Source organism: Silene latifolia, chromosome 9 (genome assembly GCF_048544455.1).
Source record: "Silene latifolia isolate original U9 population chromosome 9, ASM4854445v1, whole genome shotgun sequence".
Classification (NCBI taxonomy): Eukaryota; Viridiplantae; Streptophyta; class Magnoliopsida; order Caryophyllales; family Caryophyllaceae; genus Silene; species Silene latifolia.
Window position 1 is genome coordinate 70396754 of NC_133534.1, and position 15676 is coordinate 70412429.

Consider the following 15676-nt stretch of genomic DNA (forward strand, 5'->3'; position numbering starts at 1 on the left):
AAAAACTGGCAAAATAGAGGCAAAACTACTAAAATTAAAAATGAAGCAACAAAAACAGAAGTCGGTTTAAGTTTGAAGATAATATAACAATAAGCTACTGGTTTCACAAATTTGCCTCCTAGATTCACAAAATAAGTTCTAGGTTTCACAAAAGCAGGTAAACGAAATCTTAAGAAACAAATGACAAAAATTAAGTCCAAGTTTGAAGATAATATAACAATAAGCTACTGGTTTCACAAATTTACCTCCTAGATTCACAAAATAAGTTCTAGGTTTCACAAAAGCAGGTAAACGAATCTTAACAAACAGATGACAAACATTAAGTCCAAATTTGAAGATAATATAACAATAAGCTACAAAACTTAACTGAATTTAAGTGATAATAGGTAAGAAAGAGGGGAAAACCGTACGAAGAAGTAGGAAAATTGCTTTTCAATTGATGTTAGGCGTTCCGACGGTGCTTGATTATGCTGAGTAAACGATTAAAACCTTCATTAAAACAAAAATAATAAGTAATTTAAGATCAATAACAAAAATAATAAGTAATTTAAGTTCCGACGGTGCTTGATTATGCTAGTGATAATGACGACGAGGATATGGAACTTATTCAATCGAATATACCTGACTTGAAGAGGATAATGGCAGATGGGAAGCTCAATAACAATGGCGGTCGGAAGCTCAGCGTTAATGGCGAGTGACGAGTTGAAGAGTGAGAGAGAAGAAGAAGAAGAAGGATGAAGTAAATGAGAAGAGTAATGACCATGTGTTTTGAGAGGATAATGGCGGATGTGAAGCTCAACGTTAATGGCGATGGGGGAGAGAGAGAGAGGAGAAGAATGACGATAAATGAGTGAGTAAATGAATTGAGTTGGGTGTATTATGACATTATATAGGGACACGTGTCATAATCTGGTGAGCCTACAATTATTAGATCCAATGGTTTAAAAAGGATTCAGCTACCTCACCCTAAGGAGGGTGCCTCACATGATTCAATTTATATATATATATATATATATATATATATATATATATATATATATATATATATATATATATATATATATATATATATATATATATATATATATATATATATATGATCTCGTCTTGAACCGAAAGTTCGGTACGAACTTACGAACTAATATTAAATAGTCAGATTCCACAAAATTAACGCTAATCCACTTGTCCCTGACATATTCCCTAGACCTTCACTCCATAATCTCTGACTTTCACTCACCTATCACTTTCACTCCACCTTCACCAGATATCACCCCCGAGGCCCCGGCACCGGAGCATCTCCGACGTAGGCACACTGCCGATTTCAGCCATCCCAACCCCGCACAAGTCGTATTTACTTCTCTCCCTTCCTCCCTCGATCGTCGATCTACCACCGCAAACATCATCGGTGCTGTAGTCTCCGGCCCTCTAACACTATATTCGGGTCGGAATCTTCCGAGTAAGTGAATGATATTGTTACTTTTGTAAGTTCTTGGATCGTTTTTTGCAGATTTACCTTTTAAACATGAATGAACATGAAGGGGGTACCGGCCTGGGGTGAGGCTGGTGTTGGGTTATTTTGTTTGTTTTGATTATGACTTCAAGCTGTTTTTCTGCAGATCTACCAACACCGTCTAACAGCAAGAATTAATGGCGATGTCACTATTAGCGAAGAACAGGCCTGACTTTAAGCTGTTTTTAGTCGAGATTTTCCGACTAGTTGAATGGTAGAATAAGTTTTCAAAATTTGTTGTTCCTTATTTTAGATCCTACAATTTAAATCGAACTAAAGAGATGAGATATCGATTTAAGGTGAGTGAAGGAAATAGGATGGGCGTGAGGATGAAAATGGGGGTGACAACTGTGGGCAGGTCGTTGCCGGCGTCGTAACTTTGTCATGGTTTCAGACCTTGGGTGAGCTTGGTCTGCGGTGGTGGTTCGGGTGATGAGCGTGATGTGACGTGACGTCACTTTGTCATGGTTTCAGACCTCGGCGTAGTGAGTGGGGCGGTGCTCGACGTGACGTCACCTTATTGTCGGTGAGAGTGACGATGGTTGGTGCTACGTTAACATATTGACGACATTAAATATGTTAGAGGTGAGGCGTCTATGGTTCTGGTATGCGGTGTTTAATGGCTGTTTTAGTGGTACGAGGCAGTAGGTTGTACTTAGAATTATCTATCTACTGGAAATTGTAAATGTATCAAGTATGTTGTTTTATGCAATTAGACTTGATTTTGTTGTATTATTTTCAAATTGTTTAGGATTTTAGCCAAATAATAATCTAGCTGACTTTTAGATTTTGTTGAATTTGTGCAATTAGACACGATATGACTTTTAGATTTTGTTGAATTTGTGCAATTAGACACGATATAACATTGAATTGGTATAGAACTATAGATGGAATTCATCATAGAAGTACGCATGGATTATGTGTGTTAGAAATGATTGTTACAAACTTTTAGCATGTTAGATACATACCTCTAGCTAGCTACATACACTTCTTTATGTTACTAGGTACATTCCTCTACCTAGTTAGATACACTTCTCTAACTTGCTAGATAAATATCTCTAATTATCTAGATACACTTGTTTAAATTTCTAGATACACTTCTCTAACTTGATCGTCTTTAACTTGCTAGATACATATATCTAATTAATTAGATACACTCGTTTAAATTTCTAGATACACTTCTCTAACTTGCTATATACATATCTCTAATTATCTAGATACACTCATTTAAGTTGCTAGATACATACCTCTAACTAGCTAGATACACTTCTTTATGTTGCTAGATACATACCTCTAACTAATTAGATACACTTCTCTTAGATAAATATCTCTAATTATCTAGATACACTTGTTTAAATTTCTAGATACACTTCTCTAACTTGTTAGATACATATCTCATATGACTTTTATGTTCTAATTTTGCTTAGGCCTGATTTTGAGAAGTATGAAATAGTTACGCCTAACTTTAGTAGATGCGTGTAATTATTGTAGGTTGTCTGCTTTTTAAGAGTTGTGTCATGGATTAGTTACGCTTAAGTTAGATAAACCGATTAACATTGTTACGCTTTCTAAATGACGCAATAAAAACAAAACAAAAAAAGTTGCAATATTAGCACTTTTAACGCGAGTTTGCATTTGAGCTTGACTCAAAATTTAAAAGAGGTACGTCTTGCATTCTATTTTGGTTCGAAAGAATTAGCGTGTGGTACAGTAAGGAACGTAGGTTCGATCCCACAGACGATGTGGTACATCTAAAAACCATCAAATTTGTATACCACGAGAATCTATGACAAGCTTATTATTTCCCCCAAAAATAATACTTGGCTCAACAATTAGTCAGAGAAAAGGTTGTGTGAAAAACATTTACAAATGTATTTGTCGTGTCGTATATTCAAAAATGTCACTGATATCACAATGTATTTGGTAGAAAAATACACTTTGGGAGCACTACTAAAAACAGTGCCAGTATAGAGAGATCTATCTATAGCAGCTTTGACGCATGTGAAATACGAGTACAAGTTTCATTTGTCCTGCTGATTTACGGACTTGTCAGCCTCGAGTTTCCTTAGTGATGTTGAACTCAGCTTGTCTCCACTCGTTTCTTCTGAAACTAAATCTACAACTTGAATCTTCAAATAGCAGATGCATAAGCCAACTTTTAACAATTGCAGAAGCAGGAAGGCAATTGATTAGCAAGCACAGAATTTTCTTGGAGTACCTTTGAGCCATATGAAGGAAGTGTGAACTCCATAAAGTTGATGTCCATATGAAGGAAGTGTGAACTCCATAAAGTTGTTAGATCAGTCTTTAAGTGTGGAGCCATAGTAGAGTTCCGTTGTATTGGAATTTTCTTGGAGTACCTTTGAGCCAAATTGCTTGTTTCTCTCCGGCTCTTCACCAATGCTGTCAAAGAGTCAGTGATCATTATGTAAATTGTTTGGAAAAGTTGTCAATTATATATGTAATTGAGATGGGAGAAACATGGATCGTACTTGATATCCAGCCTTTAGCATCCTGGCACTGCAGATCAGACCATATATACGCAGCTGCTCACCATAATTAACACAAAATAAGTCACGATTTCGAAGGAGTTTTAATTAAGACAGTGAGGCTTGTACGAGACAGACTTACACACGAGATCAACCTAAATCATTGTATATCAGTCATTAAATCATAGGATTAATGAGATCCCTTCACATGTAAAATTGTCTCATATGAGGCCTCATATGAGCAAGCAGGACATTTATTGTGGCACAAACTTAGATACACTTTGAGTAAATCTTTAAAAAAACGCGAGTGTTTTAAGCAAACTTGAGTAAACCAATCTTACTCGAACGGAATGTTTCGTATCATTATCCTTAAATAACATGATACACTCATTTACCTTTCTAGATACACATCTCTAACAAGATAGATAAACTTTAAATTGCTATATACGCTCATTTACCTTGCTAGGTACACATCTCTGACTATGTAGATACACTTCTTTAAATTGCTAGATACACTCATTTACCTTGCTAGGTACACATCTCTTACTAGGTAGATACACTTCTTTAAATTGCTAGATACACTCATTTACCTTGCTAGGTACACATCTCTGACTAGGTAGATACACTTCTTTAAAGAGGTTAGCAAGGGCGTTTATTCCGTGCCATGAAAAAAATTAAAATTCCCATCAATTTTTATTCCTGCAAATACCAATTACCACACTACCATGTACCACTAGTCATTCAATCAGGGTTACCCAATTCGCTCGCCCCCCTCCGAATTGCGAATTAATTCGAACGAATTAATTCGCAATTCATTTTCATCTTAATTCGTCCCAATTCGCGAATTATTCGCTGAGATGAGCGAATTATATGATTATGCTAAAAACCAAAAAAAATCAGGAAAAATTGAAGTATAGACAAGATACCTGGTTATTTTGAAGTTTGAACTTTGAAGCCAAGCACAATGATTTGATTCACTATTGTAGATTTGGAGATTTAGCTTTAATTTGATTTTGATTTCTGACAGGAAGATGATTTTTTTTTAGCTTTGTTGATATAAAAGGATAATCCTTTTGCGAATTGGATTCGACGAATTACCGAATTTCAAAATAATGTAATTCGCCAGCGAATTGAATTCGCTAAATTGAGTGAATCGCGAATTAGAATTAAGAAAGCGAATTGAACGAATTGCAAATCCGGTAACCCTGCATTCAATCATATTTGAGCATAATAAATTCATATCGCCACCAAATGAAAGCATCAAATTAAATAGTACTTGGATGATCTTGGACGGCTTGTTGTTAATATACTCAGTACAAAATAGCCAACAAGAAACAAGAACAACGGACATTAAAAGAAGTATAATGAAGCGGGTTTAACAGAAATATAGTGATAATTTTATTATTCGTCGACGTAGTAAATAGAATTAGTCTCTTCGTCTTTACATAAAAAAATTTTTAGGAGTAATTAACTGTGACACGTTCACTAAAAAAAATCCTTTTGTAGCCAATCATTTATTACGAAAAATTGATAAGCTTAACACAAAAGCGGAAAAAGAAATAATAGTAACTTGGTCTCGGGCATCTACCATTATACCCACCATGATTGGACATACAATCGCTATCCATAATGATAGGGAACACTTACCTATTTACATATAGGGCGAACGACGGGAATTGAACCCGCGCATGGTGGATTCACAATCCACTGCCTTGATCCACTTGGCTACATCCGCCCCCTTTTATAGTTACGTAAAAAAACTACTTCTTATCTTAATTAAAAAACAAGAAAAGACGAATTGACATAATAAGACTTTGTAAAGCCGTTTTATTTTTTTTTAGGATTTTCTAGTAAAGAATAAAAAAAAATTATATAAAAAAACGAACTAGTAAAGGGGCAATACTAGTTTCTTGATCGAACAAGAAATTTTTTATTGCCCCTTTACTTTTATATACTAAACTAAAAAAGAAATTTTATCCATTTGTAGATGGAACTTCAACAAAGAAACTAAGTCTAGAGGGAAGTTATGAGCATTACGTTCATGCATAACTTCCATACCAAGGTTAGCACGGTTAATGATATCAGCCCAAGTATTAATTACACGACCTTGACTATCAACTACAGATTGGTTGAAATTGAAACCATTTAAGTTGAACGCCATAGTGCTAATACCTAAAGCAGTGAACCAAATACCTACTACCAAATACAACAAGTATACATTAGTTGGATCGGTGGGACAAGCGAGTTTGGCCGAGGCAAGTTCGGAGAAATAGCTGCAAGAGTATAGTGGTAATGAGTTTGAAGAAGCTAAGAGCCTATTGTGATTGTTAGGACGGTAAAACACAAGACAGGGAGAAAATATTATAGTGACCTTAGAGCTTGGCTGACCATTATTCCAGCTGCACCAGCAATAAAATTTGTCACCTTAGCAATAATCTCTGCTTCTTTCAAAACTCGACTACCACAAGTGAAAACTCACAGGTGAGTTGTTCCCCCTTGTGCATATTACTTGACACTGAGACTTCTCTTGAGTCTTGATTGTAAAGCCGAAACATGAGAACATGTTAAAGGTGTTCTCTAATGCGCAGTATACTGAGAATGGAGTTGTAGCTGCTAAAGAAAAGGCGGGCAAGAAAGTTGAGGACAGGACTTTGAAGAAGGTTCAGTTTGTAAGTGGCTTTTTTATATAGTGGTAAACTTGGGGGAATAAATCAGACCTGAATGAGTGAATGACCCCACCCGAGACCCGAACAAATTAAACCAAAACCACCCAACCTAAAATTAAAACTGATCAGAAATGACTATTTGAAATTAGCCTGGTGTTTATCAACATACCCACCAAAAACTAACCTCGAATGATTCGTCTGTCAGATCTAAGCAACACTTTAAGACCTTTGATAAATTAATGTTAATGGATTTATTTTGATGGAAACTTTTGTATACCCTGAAAATTTCAGATACCAATCAAAAGCAAATACAAGAAGACGTCAAAGGAGGGTGAACCACTGTCACGAGGCACGATTCCAGCATAAAACACAACCAAAAGTGACAAATTTGAAAGAAGCAGCCGTGATTATTCAAAATTAAGCCAAAAATCAATTACCCTACGAATCTGTCGATAAATACCAACACAAAATTGAAAATCTAACATCACATAATCACATCGGAGGTGTTGGTAAGGTGAACAAGAAACATAACTAACATTTGCTCGACTACATTTTTTATAAAACAATCGTATTTGAGCATATAAATTTGGTCGAGGAAGACATTTCCCGAGTCCAAATGTTCAAACTAGCCTTTTTTACAATGTCTTTTCGAATTTCCCCTTCTTTTTTAGTAGATATATAATTAAAATCATAAGTTTTAGGAGTTGAAAATGATTACCTCACCGGAGAAAGGAGATGCAATGGACTTGGCGATAGTAAGCTGTAGTGAGTCACCGGAGAACGGAATTAGTCGCCGGAGTAAAGGCAATGCTGTTGGAGAAGATGCAATGGACTTGGCGATAGTCAGAGTTGCGTCTGCCTGATCGGTGTCGGAGTACCGTCGAGTACGTCACCGTTGGAGGGTGGTGGTCTAGGGGAGGTGGAAGGAGGGTAGTGGGTGATGGTAGGTGGTAGTTGATGAAAGAAAATGGGAAAGACTAATTGTCAGGTTGGTTTGTGTAAGTTAGAACTTAGAAGGGGTGGTAGCGTGTTATTTTATTAGTTAAATAGTTTGCAGTTCGCACCATTTAACCCTATATATCTATATATATATATATATATATATATATATATATATATATAGGGGCGGGTTCAGTGATTTAACTACCTTAACGCATTTAACTGTACGAACTAAGGCTAATATACACTGTTACTCTATCTCGCGTGAAAACCAACATCTACAACCTTAATCCTTTTCCTTTCTTATTCCCTACCCCCACCCTCGACCTCCGTCCACTCTACACTCACATCACTCATCCTCACCTGATGCCGCCGTCGCAGCCGGCGATATACAACGACGCCGGCGCATCACTGGCGATTAGTATAGGCGCATCTCTTCTTTTGTGTGTATCTTCGATTACCACGACCTCTAGTTTTCCTTGCCTTTTCACCACAATCGCTTATCGGACCACCGGAGAACACCACCAGTGGCTGATTCTGTTATCGCCGAACCTACTTTGTCGGCGACGTTTACCTCACACAATCGATCTATTTCTGGAGAGAGAAGGGCGATCAACGACGACGAGAGGATATGTGTTTCATTCTTAAGTTTCAGGTTAGTAGATCTGAACAATTAGAAAACAACTGTGGTTTAGTTTTCCTTGCCTTTAAACTCTTGCATTACACACATACTTGTGATCTTGTGATCTAACTGGTTTCTTATAAGTTATATTAGAAGACTATAAACTGGATTACTTTCACAATACTGTGTATACTTGTTCGTCTGATGCCTGATCGTGGCGTTTTCTGGTGACGGGTGATTTCCCCGTCGGTATGAGGTTGTCGTTTATGTCAGCGGTGATGTCGCTGATATAGGTTCAAGCGGCTGTTGGGACTGACGAGGATGGGGCAGGTTGTGGGGTTAGTTCAGGGATGGTGGTGGTGGTGGTGCTCGCAGTAGGTGTGGTGGTAGTGTTTGTGATGGTCATAGTTGAACTTTAGATCGTAAATACACGAAATACGAGCCCGGATACACATGGTATTACCATTTGACACACAAATCGATTTGTGTATCTAGTAGTAATACCATGTGTGTCTATTGTATGAACATTAAACGTGATTTTAGATATGTTGACTCTAGGGGGTTTGATGAGTGCGCCGACTTTCTAAAATACTTGGGTGAGTGCGATCACGATTGGGAAGAGGCTTTTGTCACCTGGATTGATGTCTCTCCTAAGTGGAAGGAGGACCGCAAAAAATCCCTAAGCCACTGGGGTCCTTGGAATCTAGTCAAGGTAGCTCTTATATTGTTATTGCCATTGGCATCTTGTTGTGCAGTGGGTGGGTACTGGGTGGTACTTGTTCAATATTTGTTGTAATCTGGAATAATATGTACTAGGACAGAGGCAAAAAGGAGCCATCGCACTTTCACTGCTTTTTCAACCTGGAGGCCCACTTGCTCGTGAATTAGCTCGACATCCCATTGTTCTTAAAGTTGTGCCTGATCATGCCACTATACGCAGAACACATAACATACTTTTCTTGTATTATCCTTAAAATGCTAACAAATAGACTTGTGGTTGTTGTTCAGTTGGTTATGGAATAAAGAATCAGGTATCTTGTTGGATGAGAGGTGAACATGAGAATGATAATACAACTCCCATCCCTTTCATTACCACACACAGATACGATAGTGTTGTCTGGAATCGCTTATACTCCAGAGATATTTCAGACTTGGAAGACTATCAGATTAACCAGGCAAACAGTCCTTTGAAATATTTGTTGTTAATGATTAAATTATGTTTTTATATGTCCCAACGAACTCCATTTTGGTTGACAGATTCACAATTTCACACAATCCTTGAAGAAACCCTGCAAGCTATTGGTGCCAAGGTGATGGTGGTTGGTCATACTCCTCAGACCCAAGGGGTGAACTGGTATGTGTTAGCATCCATGTTTGGGATGACTTCCCTTTCTTAACTTCACTTTTGATAAACTTGATATATTGTTTAGCATATGGCGTATTGATGTCGAAATGTCCAGTGGAGTTTTGGATTCCCGACCTGAGGTATGTTGATATTGGTGGTGATGGTTCATGGGTGAGGTTAGTGGACAGTGTTTCATGGTGGGTCAAGTGTTAGTCGTGAGTACTCTTGGTCATTAGTGGTGTTCGTGAGGTGGTGAGTGGTGGTTGCATAATATATGACCAGCAGATACACAAGCTAGTACTATAAGATACATAAATCGACTTGTGTATCTGGAGTATTAATTTATGATATCACCTTCCACCGAAAACGAATCTTGACCATCTAGGTCCCTCCGGCGATCTTGACATTGACCTCCTCCCTTCCCTTCCTCTTCTCCATTTTCACTATTTCTGTCCATAAGATAATATTTTTAGCGTAGCCTCATTTCATTATTTCTGTCCATCCAGATATTTCCTCGTGGATGTCATCTTTGGCGTAGCCTCATTTCATTATTTTTGTCCATAAGATAATATTTTTACTGTTATATCGCATTTTTGAGGGAACCATTGTGTTGAACTAATGCTGATGTTTGTGTTGACTTGTTATTGTTGTCGAGCTGACTTTAAAGTTCATAATCAACATTGAGGGAAATTGGGATCTTTTTTATCATCATTGGCTGCAATCTGGTGAACTATTCAAGTCTGTAGATTAAGTTTGAGTAAAATAGTTCTAGCCACTTTACAGGAAGAAGCCTGTAGTTTTTGTTACTGTCAGTATGACTACAATTGCAGGATTACACACAAACGGTAGTCTAATTCTGAACAAATGTGTATGAAAATGAAATAGATGGGCGGATTACTGCATTTCTGTTCAAATATCCTTGTATATGTATCTGTCATTCTGAAAAAATAATGAAATTATTATCCTGATATATTTCTTAGACAGAGTGTAAATGGCACAACATTTTTGCAAGTAGCATGTTTTAGTATCTAAGAAATGATAATTTTGTTCACAAATTCTCATTGATGGCAGCCATATTTGGTCTTCAGCTGAAGACGGGCCAAATGTCGCCATTTTAACTACAAAATGTTACCATTTTAATGACAAACTATTATAGCTTTAAAAATTATTTACCTTAAAATGGTTACATTTTCATCAATGTTGGGTGACATTTTGCCCGTCTTCAGCTGAAGACCAAATATGGCTGCCATCAGCAAGACTTGCTGAATTTTGTTATGTTTTAAATCTTGATTACACAATTAAATGTACATGTTTGTAGTAGTTTCGGATGCGAAAAGTATAATCAAACTTGGTCTTGGTGATAGGTACAATAGCGATGATTCCTAATGGGATGTCAGAGGGATTTCAAATATTACTCAGATTTTCAATTCATTTAGGAAAGACCGTTTTATCGACGTATAAATTCATTACACTTAATTAAAGGAGTGTATCTAATAAGCTAGAGATATGTATCTAGAAACTTATGAGAGAGTATCTAATTAGCTAAAGGTATGTATCTTCCAAGTTAAACGAGTGTACCTAGATAGCTAAAGGTTTGTATCTAGTAACCTAAAAAAGTGTATCTAGTAAAATTAATGTGATCAAACGAGCAGGACGAGTATGCTAAATTTTTAATACTTTCCCCCTAACTTACATGTTAATACTTCGAAGAGCCGTTTTTTAAAAGCAATGAAAATAAAAGGCCGACATAGTGAAAGTTTTAAATCATTTTTACACTCAAATAAGATGCCTAAAACAAATGGATATTTCTATCTTTGATAAACACCGATTATCAAACCAACATTTCATCTAGTTATGTAGAATTTGACTGAGTTGCTCTCAATTGATACAATTACTATTACTACTCCGTAATAACAACACTAGACAACAGAAATAACTAAAATGTAATCAACTCAAATTTCTTGAGGACGATAAAAACTATTCATGGCGACAAGAATCTGGAACAAGCATAATTTACCAGGTTTATCGAACAAAACCTTATTAATCAGCAATTTAAATTCTGATTGCATATCAGACTAATGAAGTTCATGGCGAAATTGAATAGCTATGGATTTCGAATTCAAGAAGACTACAAAAATCAATAAACATCATCTAAAATATAATTCAAGACCTTCAAACCCAAGTGGAAAGTGGGAAAAAAATGGGTAAAAAATATACTGTATGTATTTACATGGTTAGGAAGTGTATCTGCAATACATGTGGAAAGTGGGAAAAAAATGTATTTACATTATTTACTACCAATAGACCGTCTTACTTGTGACGGCCACAAACTTATACACATGATATTACTACCAAACTAGTTTTATTTCCGTGCAAAAAATGCACGGGTCGTAATAACACACGCTATCATTAGAGACATGAACATATAATTGAGCGTGATTAAGTGTTCAATACCGTGACAATATAAATAGTCCATATTTGGAGATTTGAATATTTGATAAATATTAGATTTGAATATCAGATAATATACAACCATATTTTATTAGAATTATATTAAGGTATTTGACATGTTAGACCCGTTGAATGTATGTAAAATTGTAAATTGCAACATTTATGTAAATTGGGCCAAATGACCAAATTGGTAAAAAAAAAGTAGGGGATAAGTGACAAATTGGTAAAAAATCTAAGCAAAGTGACAAATTGGTAAAAAAAAGTGGATGATAAGTGACAAATTGGTAAAAAAAAACGTTTCTGAGGATAATTTAACCGAAAATAAAATAAGGTAATATTACAAATATTTTTTATTTAACGTGAATTTTGTTTTCCAAATAAGTAAACACTTTCTATCAAATATTTTTATGTAAAAGCAATTTTTATCATTGTTTGTCAAAGTATTTGTGTTTTATTCGGCAAAAAACATAATGAAATATAATCATTATTTTTTTCTTTTTTCTTTATATGTTGAATTTTCTTATGTTGAAAAATATGAAATGATAAATTTTTTAACCCTTGAAAAACTACAATTATGTGAAATTAAGTTTTTTTTTAGTTGGAAGGCAAGATAATTGCGTAAATGGGGTTGAACTGAAAATGTTTACTATGAGTATAATGGACATATGTTCGTTGTTTCTTTTCCAAACTTGGTACGGAGTCACTAAATGTTATATTGATTTTTTATTACACTATAGTTGTTAAATCGTAGACGACTTACTATTACAAAGATATATACTCCATAAACGTAATAAACCCGTGATTCAACGATTTTGCCCGATTTTGTTAAATAAAGGTTAGACGATTTTATGACATTGCATAACAAGTTTTAAAGTTTTGGGCCAAGTTTAAACTGAAGCTATTTGGAGGAGAAACCCAGCATTTTACACCTACAAATTAAAATTTTTTTCCATTCCTCCTTGCCAATCCTCCATGTCATTCCTCTTTGTCTAGCCAAACAAACTATTAGACTTTGGAAAGGCGAACATGACCCGAAATGGAATTTACGGAGGAATTAGAATAAGAAATAGTAGATGGACCCATTTGAAAGTTTTATAAGATGGTTTTATGGTAGGAACAATCCGGTAATAAGTTAGTCTAAATAATGTTTTATTTTTCGTCAAATTGTCTTCCAAAATGTTTATTTTACTAATTTTCCGTCAAATTGTCCTCGAAAATATTTTTTTACCAATTTGTCGCTCGCCATCAACTTTTTTTACCAATATGTCACTTAGCCAAGTTTTTTTTACCAATTTGTCACTTAACCCCTACTTTTTTTACCAATTTGGTCATTTGGCCATGTAAATTGTGACATTTTAACTTAGGTTTTAACATAAGCAATTAAAATAAGAATAAGAGATAGAAATAAGAGGAATTGGCTTGAGGAGAGAAGGTAATTAAATAACATAGGAAACATGGTGGGGCCCACATGTAAAAACTCACCAGCCAATCAAAAGGCAAGAAAAAACTTGGCTTTTATACTATGTAGATACCCTTATTACTACTTCAGATACACGTGTTATTACTACCGAATACACATGGTATTACTACCAGATACACAAATTGATTTGTGTATCCGGTAGTAATACAATATGTACCTGGGCTGATATTTCGTGTATCCACTGCCAAAACCTCCAACACCACCTGACTAATCATCCCCACGACCAGTACCTCACCCAGACGACCACCAACAGCACACTTATCGATTACCCCACACTTCTCATGTGACCTCCCTTTATCCCATTTCCTTTACAACCATCACAATCACCGCAGTCAGACCACGAGCACCTCTGCAATTACTGCACCGAAACCGACAAACCACCAGAACATTATGAACACTGCCATATTTGTCCAGATCACCCAAGCCCACATTGCTCGTGCTCCTAGTTGAACACTACAGACATGGGATGACACGCGCCATCAGCGAACTAAGTTATGGTGCAAAGTACGAACTACTCAGATACATCTCTCACTTCTTCCGGATACATTTATAGGTACTTTAGATACATTTTTCAGAAATGTATCTAGAAGCATATCGTATGTATCTGCCCCCAACTTGGAATACCACCGCTCACTACCACTACTACCACCAATACATTTATAGGTACATTTCAGAAAAATGTATCCGCCAAAATGTATCTAGAGTACATTTTTCTGAATGTTACTCCATTTACTACAGCCCCAAATTGTGATGCTCCCGCAGAACGGATACACCACACGTCCTTCGACGCCCATATACGCTATTAGAAAACACCGGCTCCGGTGGCGACTTTTCCGGCAAAGTTTAACCTAATTGTGTTCGAAAATGTACAACGATTTCAACTATCTAATTAAATTTTTGAAATTCCTCATTATTATGCATAGATCTAAGATTTTAAAACTTAAATTTGTCGAGCTACAACCATCGTACCCCTGATGGTGTCGGCGTTCTAAAAGGCGATGATAGGATTTCGATCCTTACCGAGCTGAGTGAGTATTGGTCGGAGAACCTGTCGACGGTGATAAGGACGGCGAGTTCCTCGACTGTGTTTCAATAGGTGGGGGTTTGCGTGAAAGATAAAGGAGTTCGTGGTGGTAGTCGTAGGAGATTATCAGCTGCCGGAGGTTACATTTTTGGTGCGCCGGTGAAATGTGCGGCTTGCTCCGGCGAGGTTTGGTCGGCGATGGGTTGAGAATTATGGGATGGGTGTAGGTTGCGAGAGGTTAAGAGGACATTAGGTATATATGAGTGGGAGGATAAGAGTAATTGGGGGTTTAAATAGGGACCATTGATCTTTTTAATCTGAAGGCTATTACTGAGTTCATACGGTTCGCACCCTAATTTGGTTCGTACAGGATCCTGATTCTAAATATATATATATATATATATATATATATATATATATAGGGTCGGGATCCAGTGAGAACCACCCATATAATGAGAACCGTGAGAACCACCTTAATCTAATCTAGTACCAATAATAACGCGCGCGCAAATCGCAAATCAACCACCAAAACATTCTACACTCCGTCATTTTCCAATTTTCGTTTCCCTCTCATCATTCTTTCTCTCTCCTCGAATATTACCATCTTCACAACACCATTGATCCTCAACTACTGATCCATCAATCTCTTCAACGATCTGCCTATTCGACGCGTCCTTCATGAATGGAACCTTTTAATTCAAGGTAATATTTCGAAGTTGCTGATTAATTTGTTGATTTTGAAAATTAGGGTTCGGTAATTTGGGAAATTGTTTAAATTGGTTGAAATCGTGATATTATTGGCTCAGTTTTATGAATTAGACAGGTTTTACAATCGTCAAATTATCAGCTACGTGCATTAAATTGTTGCTATGTGCGTCAAATTAGGGTTTATAGTTTGATCTGTTTGTAATTTTTCAATTAATCGATTAAAATTAGGGTTTATCGTTTGATCTGTTTGTAATTTTTCAATTAATCGATTAAAATTACGGTTTACAGTTTGATCTGTTTGTAATTTTTCAGTTAATCGATTAAAGTTGTTGAATTTGAGCAATTAGGGTTTCGTAATTTGAGAAATTAGGGTTCTTTAAAATTAGAAATTGCTTAAATTGGTTGAACTCGTGATATTGTTGGCTCAGTTTTATGAATTAGA

At 36.2% G+C, this 15676-nt stretch overlaps 1 protein-coding gene and 2 long non-coding RNA genes across 11 annotated transcripts; 2 read left to right on the plus strand and 1 right to left on the minus strand.

Annotated features, from left to right (window-relative positions):
- Nucleotides 1-1120: 1120 nt before the first annotated feature.
- Nucleotides 1121-2295, plus strand: LOC141599905 (uncharacterized). The gene is made up of 2 exons (XR_012524015.1): nucleotides 1121-1456; nucleotides 1617-2295. It is a non-coding gene; the product is annotated as an uncharacterized LOC141599905 (long non-coding RNA).
- Nucleotides 2296-3345: 1050 nt separating this feature from the next.
- LOC141599906 (uncharacterized) lies at nucleotides 3346-7730 on the minus strand. 9 transcript variants are annotated; one of them, XM_074420033.1, is made up of 5 exons: nucleotides 6371-6963; nucleotides 6210-6272; nucleotides 4003-4056; nucleotides 3729-3913; nucleotides 3346-3639 (listed from the first exon to the last, which is right to left on the minus strand). In XM_074420033.1, exons 2-5 carry the CDS (start codon nucleotides 6217-6219, stop codon nucleotides 3532-3534), a joined length of 357 nt encoding a protein of 118 aa, XP_074276134.1. In that variant the 5' UTR covers nucleotides 6220-6272; nucleotides 6371-6963; the 3' UTR covers nucleotides 3346-3531. The 9 variants fall into 9 exon arrangements, 1 of the variants encoding a protein (XP_074276134.1); XR_012524017.1 differs by lacking the exons at nucleotides 6210-6272; nucleotides 6371-6963 and adding an exon at nucleotides 7384-7703; XR_012524020.1 differs by lacking the exons at nucleotides 6210-6272; nucleotides 6371-6963 and adding exons at nucleotides 4458-4719; nucleotides 5276-5380 and having other exon boundaries at nucleotides 3346-3913.
- Nucleotides 7731-7830: 100 nt separating this feature from the next.
- Nucleotides 7831-10582, plus strand: LOC141599907 (uncharacterized). The gene is made up of 2 exons (XR_012524025.1): nucleotides 7831-9401; nucleotides 9484-10582. It is a non-coding gene; the product is annotated as an uncharacterized LOC141599907 (long non-coding RNA).
- The last annotated feature ends 5094 nt before the right edge of the window (nucleotides 10583-15676 follow it).

Coding starts and splice junctions, on each gene's coding strand:
- LOC141599906 (XM_074420033.1), bottom strand. Junction 3,914..4,002: donor TGCTAAAGGCTGGATATCAA/GTACGATCCATG, acceptor ACTCTTTGACAG/CATTGGTGAAGAGCCGGAGA. Junction 3,640..3,728: donor TTCCTTCATATGGCTCAAAG/GTACTCCAAGAA, acceptor TGCTATTTGAAG/ATTCAAGTTGTAGATTTAGT.